Raw genomic sequence first — 14,152 nt, forward strand, 5'->3', positions numbered from 1 at the left:
GGAGTGGAGTGGTGAGAGGAAAAACAGGAGAGATTGTGAGAAGGAACTGCGGGCGGAGTGTGAGAAGCAGAGACGTCAGGGCGAGGAACACGGCCGCGACCCAGCGGGAGGACCAGCGCCGGCAGCCCGCACTCGCCCAGCGGCGGAGGGGGCAGCAGGAGGCGCGCTGAGGGCTCCGCCTGGGATGTGACCCACGTCCAGGGCGCCCCAGGCCACCCCCAGCCGGGACAGCCCAGCCCAGCCAGGCCCGCGGCTCCTCTGGGCTCGGGGAACAGCTGTGATCATGCCCTCGGTCTGTCTGTCCCTGCTCCTCTCACGGCTGTGTGCCTGCTGCAGAATGGAGGCAGAGGGCACTGAGAAGCGTTTTGCCCAGGGTCCCCGGCCAGGTTTAAAGTCACTCTGAGGACCCTCAGGTGCCCTGCACAGGCCCCCTGGAGGCATGTCTGTCCCTGGCCTGGGCCGCTCGCCACTGTGACAGTGGCTGCAATGAGAAGACCCAACAGAACCTGCTAACTGAACAGAGGGACGGGGCTGCCATCAGGCTGCCACTCAGCCTCAGGCAGGACCAGCAGGGGCCACCAGAGTACGTCCAGCGACACCCAGGCATGCTGAGAGGGCAGGGGCTGCTGGGGGCAGTAGGGGGAGCTGCACCGAAAGCATTTCTGTCTACGTCTGGCCACAACCAGGGCCCCCACGCTGGCCTCTGGGCCGGAAGCTGGGGGTCTTCAATCCACCACATGCACCTGGGAGCCAGAGACCCCGGAGGACACTTCCAAAGAGCAGCTTCCGGACCCAGAGCGCAGAAGGAAGAGCATCGCGCTGGTCCACGCGAGGCCCCGAGAAGCCCTGCAGTGGGGGAGCAGCGAAGCTGGCTGGCATCACCCTGTCCCCACGGACACTGTCCTCTAAGCACTGGGAAGGCCCGTAGAAGGCACCATGCTTGGGGACACACGGCCAGGGTCGCTGTTAGCCAGGAAGGCTTCCTGTCTTCTCGAGTGGCTTTGTCCTTCACTCCAGGACTCCCGACGGAGACGCTCTGCCCCTGCCCTCCGAGGGAGTCCCGTTGCCGCCGCCTCCCTCAGGTCTGGCTCTGCAGATGGAAGGGACCCCCCACCAGGCAGCTGTCACCCCGAGAAGCACATACTTGGCAAATCCGATGAAGTCTTCGTGGTTGGTGTTGATGTACGACTGCTCGATGTCGATCAGAAGGAGAATCTGGGGGACAGAAGGGGTGGCTTTGAGGAAGGAGAGTCCCCGACTTACCGAGGTCCGATGTGCGATTCTTGGCTACTGCACGATGAGTTTATCTGGATTTATTCCATCGGCTGTCAAGGAGCATTTGAACTTCTTTACAACGTTTTGATTCTATCATGGGCTTATTTTTCTTTCTTTCTTCCTTTTTTTAAAATTAATTAATTAATTAATTTATTTATATGTGACCAGAGAGGGACAGAGTGAGAGTGAGAGAGAGAGAAAGAGAAAGCAAGTCACCAGGTCCGGGACTCGAACCACGGTCAGTCATGTGGGAGTCCAGCACCCTTAAACACTATGCCACCTGCCGGCCCCTTATTTTTCTTTCCCTTTTTCTTTTGGAGAGGTTTTTTTCTATAGGGTGCATGCACTTGCCAGAAAAAGAGAGACAGACAGACAGACAGAAAGCAAGAAATCAGCCCCCGGGGGGATGCCTGTGCCTCAATCCCTTCTCCTCCTACCTCCTCCCGGGGTTTTGGGCACGCATGCACATTGCACTTGGTGTGTTTCGCAAACCTGCAGGTCTGGGACTTAAACCGTGCACTTGGCCATGTGGGATCCAGCCGCCTTAACTGCCAAGCCACCAGCAAGCTTGGGATGTGTTTTCACCAAGTCACTGAGACCGGGATTTGATCCGCGGTCGGCCAAGTGAGAAATGCCTACCATGATCACTAGGCTACATGGCCAGCGCAGGAGCGAGGCACCATGATGGGCTCTCACCATTGCGACTCTCCATTCTAGCACCCCAGCTAACCGGGCTGCCAGCGTGTTCCACCATGCCCAGCCTATTCAGGGTGGCCCAAGACCCAAACTCAGGCCTCCCACATGGCCCTGGACTTGCCCAGTGCTGCCCCACCACCCGTGACATCGAGTCTGGGCCACCTAAAGTCTTTAGACCAGCCCTAGAACTCCAAGGTAGAGGTGGTGTGGTGGGTAAGCCACTGGATTCCCACATGGTCGACTGTGGTTCGAGCCTCAGACCTGGTGGCCTGAAAAATCATGCGACATGCGTGTGTGCCCCACATCCTGAGGGGAGAATGAGAAGAGCTAGCAGCGTAGCCACCTCCCTTGGGGGGTGATTTCTCACTTTCCCTCTCTCTGGTGGGCACACATGCCCTATGGCAAAAACCTAACAAACCAATCAAAAAAAAAAAAAAAAAAAAAAAAAGGCAACCAGCAGGTAGCGTAAGGGCCATGTCGCTGGACTCCCATGTAGTGGACTGCGGTTCACGTCCTGGACCCGGTGGCTTAGAACTCACACTGGGCGCGTGTGTGTGCGTGCCCAAGATCCCGAGAGGAGAATGGAGGAGAAGGGATTGCGGCGTGGCCATTCCCCCTGGGGGGTGATTTCTCACCTTCTGTCTCTCTGTCTCTCTCAGTTTGGAGAGTGCACGCACCCTATAGTGAAAACCTCTCAAAAAAAAAAAAAAACCAATAAAAAAACGCTATAAAGCCTGGGCCTGCTGGTGGCGTGGTGGTTAAGGTGAGATCCCACATGGCCAACTGCATGGATCGAGTCCCAGACCTGGCTGGTGGCGTAGCGGTTAGGGCTGTTGGATTCCCACATGGCAGACCGCGGTTTGAGCCCCAGACCTGGCGGTTTGCTTTCTCACTTTCCCTCTGACTGGCTCTTGTCTCTTTCTCCCATGGACGCATGTGCTCTAAAGCAAAAACCCTTAAAAAACAAAATGAAAGGACAACAAACTATTGACATGGATGGTAGAGGACACAGACGAACCACAAATGCCAGTGGGTTAAGAGGAAGGAAGACGGGGTGAAAAGGCTTCTTCCAGGCGGCTACTTGGAAATCTACAGGGACATGAAGGGGGCCGACTCTGAAGGGCACAGGGACAGGAATGTGGGGGGAGGCGGTGCTAGAACCACTCAGCATCTCGGCCGAGGTGGGGGTCACGCTGTTACACGCATTTGCGGGAACTCAGAACGGGACGCGTGTGATTTACGCCCGGAGAGTAAGACAAAAAGCCTCTACCTGGTCCTTGGTCCGGCCCTCTCGTTCCCGGATGTAAGTGGTGACGATTCGCTCCGTCTCCTCTCGCAGCCGGGGGTAGGAGCTGAGCTGGGGGTGACAAGCGGAAGGGACTGCATTGGCTGGGCCCTCGTGGCACCAGAAGCGACACGGACCACATGAATGGAGAATGCAGGGGGAGGGAGAGAGCCCCGCCTGCGCCTGTCCCCCACTCGTGCCAGCTGGGAGACAGGGACAGGACAGTGGGGGGACGGTGGGCAGGAGAGGAGAGGGGGCCCATGCAAGAGCGAGCTGCTTTTAGAGCCAGTGATTGGGTGGTGGAGAGTGCGAGAAAGCGAGGGCGCGTGTCTGCCGGCGGAGGCTCTGGGCAGCCCCTCCCGTCCCGCGCTGGGTGAGAGCGCGAACACCGCCCGTTCTGGTTTGGTGGGGCAGTCAACCTCGGGGGACCCCCTTGTGGGAAACCACCTGATGCCTGGCGCCCAGGCCCTCGACACCCTGCTGCTGCCACCCTGGTCGCCATCAGTTCCCAGCCAAATCCCCACGGGAAGCTGCAGACATATTCTACGGTTTGGGGTTGGATGACAAGTTGCGGAAAATGGAGCGAAGTCAACATTGCTTGTAAATGGGGCCCGCAGGTGGCGTGGTGGTTAAGGTGCTGGACTCCCACACGGTCGACCGCGGTTTGAGTCCCGGACCTGGTGGCTTGGTTTTTCCCTTCCTCTCTCTCTTTCTCTCTGTGAGCACACGTGCCCTGTAGCAAGTTAAAAATGAATAATAATGATACTGATGCTACGTAAGATTAAATAAATAATTCTCTAAAAAATAATAATGATGGGGCCGGCAGGTGGCATGGTTGTTAATGACACTGGACTCCCACATGGCCAACCGTGGCTCGAGTCCCGGACCTGGCGGCCTGCTTTCCCTCTCTCTCTCTCTCTCTCACTCTGGCCAAATTAAAAAATGAATATATAAATGTATAAATAGAGTTAAATAAAAATAATTCTTTAAAAATAACAATAATGATGATAAATAAAACAGCACAGGTAATTCTTTAAAATAAACCAAAAAATTGCTAATTAAAACCTCTTAGGGCCAGGGCCAGCAGGTGGCACGGTGGGTGAGGCAGCTGGATCCCACATGGGCAACAGTGTGGTTCAGCTCTGGAACCCTGCAGTTTGAAAAACATGCCAGGCACGTGTGTGCGCGCCCGAAATCGAGAGAGGAGATGGGAGGGGATAGGATTGTGGCATGGCCATCGCCCCTGGGGGTGCTTTCTTACCTCCCCCAGGCCCCACTGAGTTCATGTATTCTACATGAAACTAAAATACAAAAACAAACTTAACTCTGTGGTTCGAGGCCCAGACCCAGAGGCTAGAGAAATACGCTACGTGCATGTGCGTAGGCCCCAAAATCCTGAGAGAAGAATGGAGGAAAAGGGATTGTGGTGTGGCCATCCTTTCAAGGGTGACTTCTCACTTTCCCACTCTGTCCCTGGCTAGCACATGCGCCCGATGGCAAACATTTAAAAAAACTTCTTAAACACCCCGTTATTACCAGAACACATGGGTTTACAGGTGACCACGTGTCTTGCTACTTTGGTGACCGTGGGAAACCCTGTCCTCAGGGCCCCAGGAAGGGCTGTGGCTCAGTAAAGCCGGTGGCACTTGGCAACTCATAGGCCGCCCGCCCCCGCGGCCAGGCAGAACTGGGAGGTGGGACACGCCGAGACGCCACGCCTCCCTTCTGGCTGTGAGGCAGGATGGAGGTGTCGCTAAGCAACCGGTGGTCCCCAGAAAGGGGCTCCCGCCGAGGTGGGTGTGCAGATGCTCAGGTGGTGACCCACGGACGGATGCGGAGTGAGAACAGGGGACCTGTTACCTTCTCGGCGCACTTTTTAATCACCGTGGCCAGCTCTGAGACCACGAGATCGACGCACTTCAGACTCGGCTCTTTGAGCTTTACAATCTGTTTTTTCACAATGGCTTCAAAGGCCATGTCGGGGGTGAAGAGCCCCGTCCTGGGTCATGCGGAGGGCGGGACGAGGCGGAAAGACACCCAGGGACAGCGCAGGCCACGCACACGGGACGGGAGGCAGAGAGAGAGAAGAGACGAGAACCGGCAGGTTAATACATGCACGGAGGAGCCTGCGCATTTGCCCCCGAAGCTGCTTCGGACCAAGGAGCTCTGGCTGGGGGTGTATGAGTGCGGGGGACCGGGGCTGGGGTGTCACGGCACAAGTGCCCCCGGCTGCTGTCATCCGGTGACAGCAGGCCCCAGTGTGACCATCTCCGAAGAAGCTTACGAAGCAAATGTGGGCTCTTCCAGACTGAGAACAGAAGGGTCAAGCAGAAGGTCCCTGCCAACCCAGCGCGCGGGGGACACCGGTCGTGCAAGCACGGACTGCCCCCGGGGAAGCACTCCCGCTGCTCGGCCAAAGCGCGCTGCCTGGGAGACAGGCTCGTGTGTCAGGAGAGCCTGGCGCCCTGCCTGGTGGAGGCGGTCACCCGTGAACGAGGCACAGAAGCACACGTGACCGTGTGGATCCGGGGACAGCACGGGTGGCAGGGAGCGGGAGGGGTGGCCAGGCCCGGCTGGTTCTGCGGGGCCGGGTACACACTGTGCAGTGTGGCGGGAACAGAGAGGTGGCCGGCTCCAGGGAACCCCACCAGGCGTTTGTCAAAATGGGGGTGACGGGCAGGGAGGCTCGGGGAGCCTGGCCTCCAGCAGCTGACACGGGGTCCCTCTCTGCTTCCCAGAAGGCAGCAAAGCGACAGCCCACGGAGACCCCAATTTCACCAGGCACATGCTTGGTCTGACGTCAGGGTCCCAGGCAGGCCTGTCCACCCGTCTGGTCAATTTGGGAGGGCCGGCACCCCCACCGTGGGCCCAGGCCAACATGATCCCAACACGGCCTCGGGGTGGAGGCCGTGTTCTCGGAAACCGAGGCCATCCGGGGGAGAGGGACCAGCGTGGACCGGCGTAGCACTGGGAGCCTGACGCCAGACCCCCACGCCCGTGTCCCGGGCCGGGAGCCGCCGGCCGCCAGCCGGGGGTGCAGTACCTTACTGGTACACTGCCTAACGGTACTGATTAGCTCCTGGATAACCAGATCGACACATTTCAGACAGGGCTCTTTCAGCTTCACGACCTGCTTTTTCACAATGGCCTCGAATGCCAAGTCCGGGGTGAAGAGCCCGGTCCTAAAACCGTCCACACCCGCGGGGCAGGGGAGGGAAGTCAGAAAGAAACAGAGCACGGTCAGCAGTTACACAGGTACCGGCCGGGGCCCCGCGGACGGCGGAAGGTCACGTCCGCTCTGGAGCCAGATGCTGCTGTCCGGGGCCGGGAAACCTCCCCCCTCCAGGGTGACCCGAGGACCCCGTGCCACATGAGCTTTGGTGGAATAGGGACGGGGCCTGGGAGACCCAGAGTGAACCCGCGATGGGGACAAATGCTGGTGCCTGTCACCCTGACTCAGTGGGCTCCCCCGCCCCCCGGCGAATAGCAGGGAGCGTTCCCCATTTACCATGGTGACCGACGCCCCCGCCAGGCCAGCTGGCAGGGCAGGACCCAGCACAGCTAACGGGCCTGGGCAGCCCAGCCACACGGGACTGAGACATGTCGCCCCTCATGTGCTCTGGGAGACCCCCAGGAGAGGGCTCCAGCTGCCGAAACCCACCCAAGCGGCCCCTCAAGGCCTCACGGTTGGGGGGGTCGTGGAGGGGGAGGGGCCGCGGCCGCACTCCCCCGCGGGACTTGCCTGACCCCGTGGATGTTCTTGATGGCGTAGCTGATCTCTCGGCGTAAGTCCTTCTCATCGAACTCCATCTGAAAAGAGGGAAGACACAACGTGACCACCGACGTGCAGCTGGACTCCTAAGGCATGATATTGGCCAAATAAAAAACGGGGGGCCGGCAGGCGGCACGGTGGTTTAAGGCATCTGGATCGCATACGGCCGACTTTGCTGTTCGAGTCCCAGGCCTGGTGGCTTCATAAACATGCCAGACCTGTGTGGGTGTGTGCCCCCAAAGTCTTGAGAGAAGAAACAGAAAAGAGAGGCCAGCAGGTGGCGTAGTGGTTACATGGCCGACGGAGGTTCGAGTCCCGGACCCGGTGGTTTGAAAATCAAGCCAGGTGCGTGTGCGTACATGCTCAAAATCCCAGGAGAATGGAGAAGGCTTTGTGGCATGGTCACCTGCCCCAGTGGTGGTGATGGGGGTCATTTCTCACTTTCTCTCTCACTGTCTTTCTCTGCCTCTCTAGCAAGTGCACATGCGCTCTAGTAAAAGTGTTTAAAAAAAAAAAAAAAAGTAAACGCAGAGATCATAGCGTGACCACCCGCTCTGTAGGGTTGTTCTTTCCTTCTCTCTCTCTCCCTCCGTGTCTCTCCAGCAAGTGTGCGCACCCTCTAGTGAATTCGAAAGAAACCTGTGCACATCGGTATGGATGTGGACACACAGTGTGTGTAGGACGTGGGGGGCAAGGGATGCGGGTCCTGGTACTAAATGGCTTTGTCTGGGGGGTGTTAGGATCATGGCTTTTTCCTAGTGGCATAGGGATTTTTTTGGAGAGGGTTTTGCTATAGGGTGTGCGTGCACTCACCAGAAAGACGAGAGAAAGCGAGAAATCCCCCCCCAGGGGGATGGCCACGCCGCAATCCCTTCTCCTCCATTCTCCTCTCGGGATCTTGGGCACGCACGCACACGCGCCCGGCGTGAGTTTAAGCCACCACGTCCGGGACGCAAACCGCAGTCAATTACAAGGGAGTCCAGAGTGATAGACATTAAGCCAACTGCTGGTTTCGGCATATGTTAGTTTATGAAAAAGAACATTAATATTTTTTTCCTTTTTCACTAGAGGTTGCATGTGCTTGTCACAGAGACGGAGAGACATTTTCTAATCCTGTCGAGATTTGTGGCACACACACACGCACACGCCTGGTGTGTTTCTCAAGCCAGTGGGTCTGGGATTTGAACTGTGCAGTCGGCCATGTGGGAACTGACTGTGTTCATTTATTTTTCCCCCCCAAGGTTTTTGTCATTAGGCAGGTGTGCTTGCCAGAGAGAGAGACAGAAATTCAGAGAGAGGGAAAGTGAGAAACGACTCCCCAGGAGGGATGGCCACACTGTAATCCCTTCTCCTCCATTCTCCTCTCCGGTTTTGGGTGCACACACACACGTGCCCAGTGTGATGTTCAAGTCATGGAATACGGAGACTTGAACCACAGTCAGCCACGCCAGAGTCCAGCACCTTAACCCCCATGCCACCTGCTGGACCCAGGACCCAGCCGTCTTAACCACCAGGCTACAGAGACGGTCCAATGCTATTATTTTCTATAAAAATGCCATGTGTTCAATGTCAAAAAGTGTAACAGAGGGCCAGCAGACAGTGTGGTGGGTAAAGCTGCTAGAGTTCCACATGGCTGACCAGGGTTCAAGTCCCAGACCTGGCAGCTTGCTTTCTCGCCTTCCCTCTCTCCGTCTCTCTCTCTCTCTCTCTCTGATCAAAATAAAAAATAACAACAACAAATGGAATTAAATAAATAAATAGATCTTTAAAAAGGCATAAAATATTATGTAAATCATGTACACACAGAGACACGCTACAGGAAAACTGTGTCCCGGTCCCAACACCCAGAGTGGAGATGTTCGTGAGCAAACTCGGAGATTTGCACAAAGACCCATCCAGACACACACACGAAGTTCCCATGTAAGGGTGTCATACGTGTCATCTCTAACCTATGTCATACGTGCTGGCCCCGTAACCTGCTTATTCCTGCCTTCAATAACACGATGGGGATATGCCCCCACGTTGCGATCCCGTATATCGTCCAGAGGTTTTGTTTTTACAAGAATTATTTTCTTAACTTTATTTATTAATTTATTTGTTTTCAATTTGACCAGAGAGAGACCAGAGAGAGAGAGAGAGGAAGTGAGAAAGCAAGCCACCAGGTCTGGGACTCAAAAATCATGGTTGGGGGAACGAGCAGTTAGCGTAATGGCTATGTCGCTGGACTCCCACGTAGTCAACCGCGGTTCGCGTCCCGGACCCGGTGGCTTAAAACTCACGCCGGGCGCGTGTGCGTGTGTGCCCAAGATCCCGAGAGGAGAATGGAGGAGAAGGGATTGCGGCGTGACCATCCCCCCTGGGGGGTGATTTCTCGCTTTCTGTCTCTATGTCTCTCTCTGTCTGTCTGGCGAACGCACGCGCCCTACAGTGAAAATCTCTCCAAAAAAAATAATAATAATAATCATGGTTGGCTATGTGGGAATGTCCAGCACCTTAACCACCACACCACCTGCTAGTCCCCGCCCACAGATTTTTTTTTTTTTTTTGAGAGGTTTTTGCTATAGGGTGTGTGCACTTGCTAGAAAGACAGAGAGAGACAGAAAGCGAGAAATCATCCCCCGGAGGGATCGCCACGTGGGCACGCACACAAACGCGCCTGGCGTGAGTTTAAGCCACTGGGTCCAGGACTCGAACTGCGGTCGACTACATGGGAGTCCAGTGACATAGCCATTACGCCAGCTGCTGGTCCCTGCCCTAAATCTCTACACTGCCTGCCCTGAGAAGGAAGCCCGAGACTGGAGGAATCCCTCCCCCAGGAAAGCCCTGCTCTCAGCACGCTGGGGCAGGAAGGGGCTCCAGGCCAGGAAGGAGGGGTCTGCCCAGGGGCTCGGGGGCCCACCTTCACCAGTTCGAAGGGAAACCGCTCGTGGAAGATGCGATTGATCCGGGCGCCACCCGAGAGCTCCAGCGTGTCCACTTGGTCTCCGGAACCCTCGATCCTTTTCTCAAAGTCCACCCCAAACTGCTGGACCATCCTGCGAGCAAAGACAACGCGGAGGTTAAAGCTGAGGTTTGAGCACCCTCTGCAAGGGCGCGGTGAAGTCAAGCCATGGCTTAGGTTCCTTGCTTTTTATTTCTTAGAGAATTAGTTTATTTAACTTCATTTATTATTATTATTATTTGGTTGGTCATGTGGGAGTCCAGTGCCTTTAACCACCGTGCCACCTGCCCGCCCCAATTGCTTTCTTATTTCTAAACCTTCCCCCATATGGCACGTGTGCTCACCAGGGCCAGAAGGTAAGAGATCACCTCTGGGGGCACAGGGAGTGGGGATGGGTACGGCACAAGCTCTTCTCCGTTCTCTCAAGATTTTTGGACACGCACGCACATGCGACCAGCGTGGTCTTTAAGCTGCCAGTCCGGGACTTGAATCGTGGAGTCAGCTATGTGGGCTCCGGCCCCTTAACCACCATACTACCTGCGGGCCCTTTTGAAACATTGTAAAACTTGCCAGAGCCGGAATCAGCACATGTGTAATGGATGTCACCGGACTCGCGCGCAGTCCACCCTGATTCAAGTCCCGAACACGGGAACTTAAAACTCACACCCAATATCCCGAGGAGACTGCAGAAGGGACTGTGGTGTGGCCACGTCCCCTGGGGGTGATTTCTCACTTGCCGTCTCTCTGACGAGCACACATGGGCTATAGCGGCTCCTCCCACACCTACCGCAGGGAGGCCATGCCCAATCCAGCCCCCTTCTGTACTTCATTATTTTATTTTAGTTTATTTTGGAGAGGTTTTTGCTGTAAGGTGCGTGTACTCGCCAGACAGTCAGAGAGACAGAAAGTGAGAAATCACCCCCTGGGGGGGATGGCCACACCGCAATCCCTTCTTCTCCATTCTCCTCTCGGGATCTTGGGCACGCACGCACACGCGCCCGGCGTGAGTTTAAGCCACCAGGTCCGGGACTCGAACCACGGTCAACTACGTGGGAGTCCAGCGACATAGCCATTACGCTAACTGTTGGTCCCTCCCTTCTGTAGTTTAATACCCTGCCCCGTAACAACACAGCACGTTTTCTTAGACTTTATTTTCTGTCTCAGTCCTCCCTCCCCTTTTCTAAGCACCCCGAAGGCAAGGATGGATATTCGCCCCATCCACCTCAGCAATCCCAGTGCTCAGGACGGGGCTTGGCAACAGGGATCTCCCGTAAGCGGTCGCCGAATGAACGACTACGTGAAGGAAGGAATGGCTGAGCCCCAGCCCCTGGGATCCTGGGGAGGCCCCGCAGGGAGAGGCGGGCTGCAGGGGGCACGTACTGCAGGAGGGCTTTGGTCTTGCGCGTGGGGTCATCGGGCCGGAAGTTCTTGTACTCCTCCACCTCCTTCTCCAGCGACAGCAGCTGGCTCTGCAGTTTGCTGCGCAGCGCCGGCAGCGACTCCCGGATGTGGTTGGTCAGTTGCTGCAGGAGAGGGGACAGGTCAGAGAGTGTGGTACGGGAAGGACACCCCGACGTGACGGGCTGGCTCACAACACCCAGAGCCGGAGCCATGGTATGTCCGTGCTCCTAGGACACCCCGTGGCCTCAAGAGACAGCGAGAGACGCCTGGCGGCAGACCCACTTGTGTTGGGAGCAAGGACACGTGGTGCAGGGCTGCCCGCAGGACTGAGGTGCTGCCAACGGCCCCAGGGCTGCATGAGGCCCCGCGAAGATCGAGCCTGAGTCCATGGCCGGAGGGCACAGGGCAGTAAGACATACACGCTGATCCAGACAGACGCCCACACGCGCCATGCAGTGACGAGCCCAGGGAGCCTCTGCAGACTGGAGGACTGTGGGACAGTGGGCCTTGGGACAGCACAGAGATGAGCCCCACAAACTCAGCCCAAAAGCGCCCCCCCCAGGGAGCTGCAGAGCGTTGTATGATGGGCTCCCTTCCGTGAAAGGAAGGAGGTGCTCAAAGCCCCATGGTGGCTGCAGGGGCACCAAAGGCTACACTGGCGAAGGGTAGAAGGATGGAGCAGGGGCCGGGCAAGCCCCTCCACTGCACCCCTCCCTGCTCCAGTGCTGTTTGTATTTATTTCTTTATTTCTTTATTTAAAAGATTTTTTTTTGCTATAGGGCGAGTGCACTCATGGGAGAGACAGAGATAGACAGAAAGTGGCAAGTCATCCCCCAAGTGGGGATGGCCATGCCGCAATCCCTTCTCCTCCATTCTCCTCTCAGGATCTTGGGCATGCGCGCACACACGACTGGCATGAGTTTTAAGCTTTCACGTCCGGGACTTGAACCATGGTCAGCCACGTGGGAGTCCAGCGATGCAACCATTACGCCATCTGCTGGTCCCCTGACTTTTTTGTGTGTGAGAAGGTGCGTGCACTTATCAGAGACAGAGAGAGGGAGGGAAAACACCACCCAATAGGGAATGGTCATGCCACCGCCAGGATCTGGGGCAATGCACACACCTGGTGTGTTTCAAGCTGTCGGGGCTGGGACGAGACCTGCGGCTGACCACGGAGGATCTAGCTCCCTCAACCATTAGGCCACAAGGCCAGCCCGAAATTCCTCTGCCTTTGAACTGTGTGAACTGCTTAATTGCTCACCAATTCCCCCCTCCCCAGTTTTTGCAATAGGCCCTGTGAGCTCATCAGACATAAAGTGAGAAATCGCCCCCAAGGGGCATGGCCCGCTGCAACCCTGTCTCCTGTCATCCTCCTGGGATTTTAGGCATGCGCACTTGCCCACTGTGATTTTTCAAGCTGCCAGGTCTGGGACTCGAACCGTGCAGTGGGCCATGTGGCATCTAGCTGCCTTAACCGCCTTGCCACCAGCTGGCTCGTGTACCACTTTCACAGCAGGCAACGCTGCAGAGCAGGAGGGGAAACCCTCCTGAAGGCGTGCTGCTCGACGGGCCAGCTGGGGAGGCAGGGGAACACAACTCCGCCACGCCGACCCGTAGCGCAGGGGCCTGGTTCACATCCGGGCCTCCCTGTGCGTGCTGGGTGAGCTCCTGCCCGGGATCTGGCTGGCTGCGGCTCAGGGTGATCGAGGCGGGCGGACTAGGCTGGCTCCCCCCACCTCCTGGAAGAAATGAACACCCTTAAAAAAATGTGCAGTTGGAGAAGCGGCAGGTGGCCTGGTGGTTAAGGGCGCTGGACTCCCACATGGCCGACTGTGGTTCGAGTCCCGGGCCTCTCCTTCCTCTCTCTCTTCCTTCTTCTTTCTTTCTCCCTCCCTCCCTTTTTCCATTTCCTCCTCCTTTTTCTTTCTCTCCCCACCAGGAACAGTAATAACTTACTTGACTGTGTCATAGTTAGCTTGCTCTCCAACGGCACGGTTTGTAAAGAACTATTTTAATCTGACGTGAGAGGAACAGAGTGAGAGGGAGAGGGAGAAAGTCCAGCACCCTTAACCATCACTGCGCCTGCCGGCCCCAGTTGCTTTTTTAAAAAAAATATTACAAAACAGGGAGAATAAGAATAAAGGAAAAAGCCCTTAGCCATAAAATCAGCCAAAATCTGTAGTTTTCTTTGGAGTATCAGAAAGATCTTTGGTTGGTCATGCCACCGCCAGGATCTGGGGCAATGCACACACCTGGTGTGTTTCAAGCTGTCGGGGCTGGGACGAGACCTGCGGCTGACCACGGAGGATCTAGCTCCCTCAACCATTAGGCCACAAGGCCAGCCCGAAATTCCTCTGCCTTTGAACTGTGTGAACTGCTTAATTGCTCACCAATTCCCCCCTCCCCAGTTTTTGCAATAGGCCCTGTGAGCTCATCAGACATAAAGTGAGAAATCGCCCCCAAGGGGCATGGCCCGCTGCAACCCTGTCTCCTGTCATCCTCCTGGGATTTTAGGCATGCGCACTTGCCCACTGTGATTTTTCAAGCTGCCAGGTCTGGGACTCGAACCGTGCAGTGGGCCATGTGGCATCTAGCTGCCTTAACCGCCTTGCCACCAGCTGGCTCGTGTACCACTTTCACAGCAGGCAACGCTGCAGAGCAGGAGGGGAAACCCTCCTGAAGGCGTGCTGCTCGACGGGCCAGCTGGGGAGGCAGGGGAACACAACTCCGCCACGCCGACCCGTAGCGCAGGGGCCTGGTTCACATCCGGGCCTCCCTGTGC

General features: G+C 56.6%; 1 protein-coding gene across 1 annotated transcript in view; it reads right to left on the minus strand.

The window, feature by feature from the left end:
• DNM2 (dynamin 2) overlaps positions 1 to 14,152 on the minus strand; it is a 53,423-nt gene that overhangs the window by 18,858 nt on the left and 20,413 nt on the right. Inside the window, exons 8-13 of the mRNA XM_006161586.3 lie at positions 11,350 to 11,492; positions 9,928 to 10,063; positions 6,999 to 7,066; positions 5,117 to 5,255; positions 3,242 to 3,328; positions 1,145 to 1,215 (exon numbers count right to left, since the gene is read on the minus strand). Of these exons, the coding sequence (XP_006161648.2) occupies positions 1,145 to 1,215; positions 3,242 to 3,328; positions 5,117 to 5,255; positions 6,999 to 7,066; positions 9,928 to 10,063; positions 11,350 to 11,492 (644 nt within the window). The remainder of the gene's footprint in view (positions 1 to 1,144; positions 1,216 to 3,241; positions 3,329 to 5,116; positions 5,256 to 6,998; positions 7,067 to 9,927; positions 10,064 to 11,349; positions 11,493 to 14,152) is intronic.

Source organism: Tupaia chinensis, unplaced genomic scaffold, assembly GCF_000334495.1.
Source record: "Tupaia chinensis unplaced genomic scaffold, TupChi_1.0 Scaffold138665_1, whole genome shotgun sequence".
NCBI lineage: Eukaryota > Metazoa > Chordata > Mammalia > Scandentia > Tupaiidae > Tupaia > Tupaia belangeri.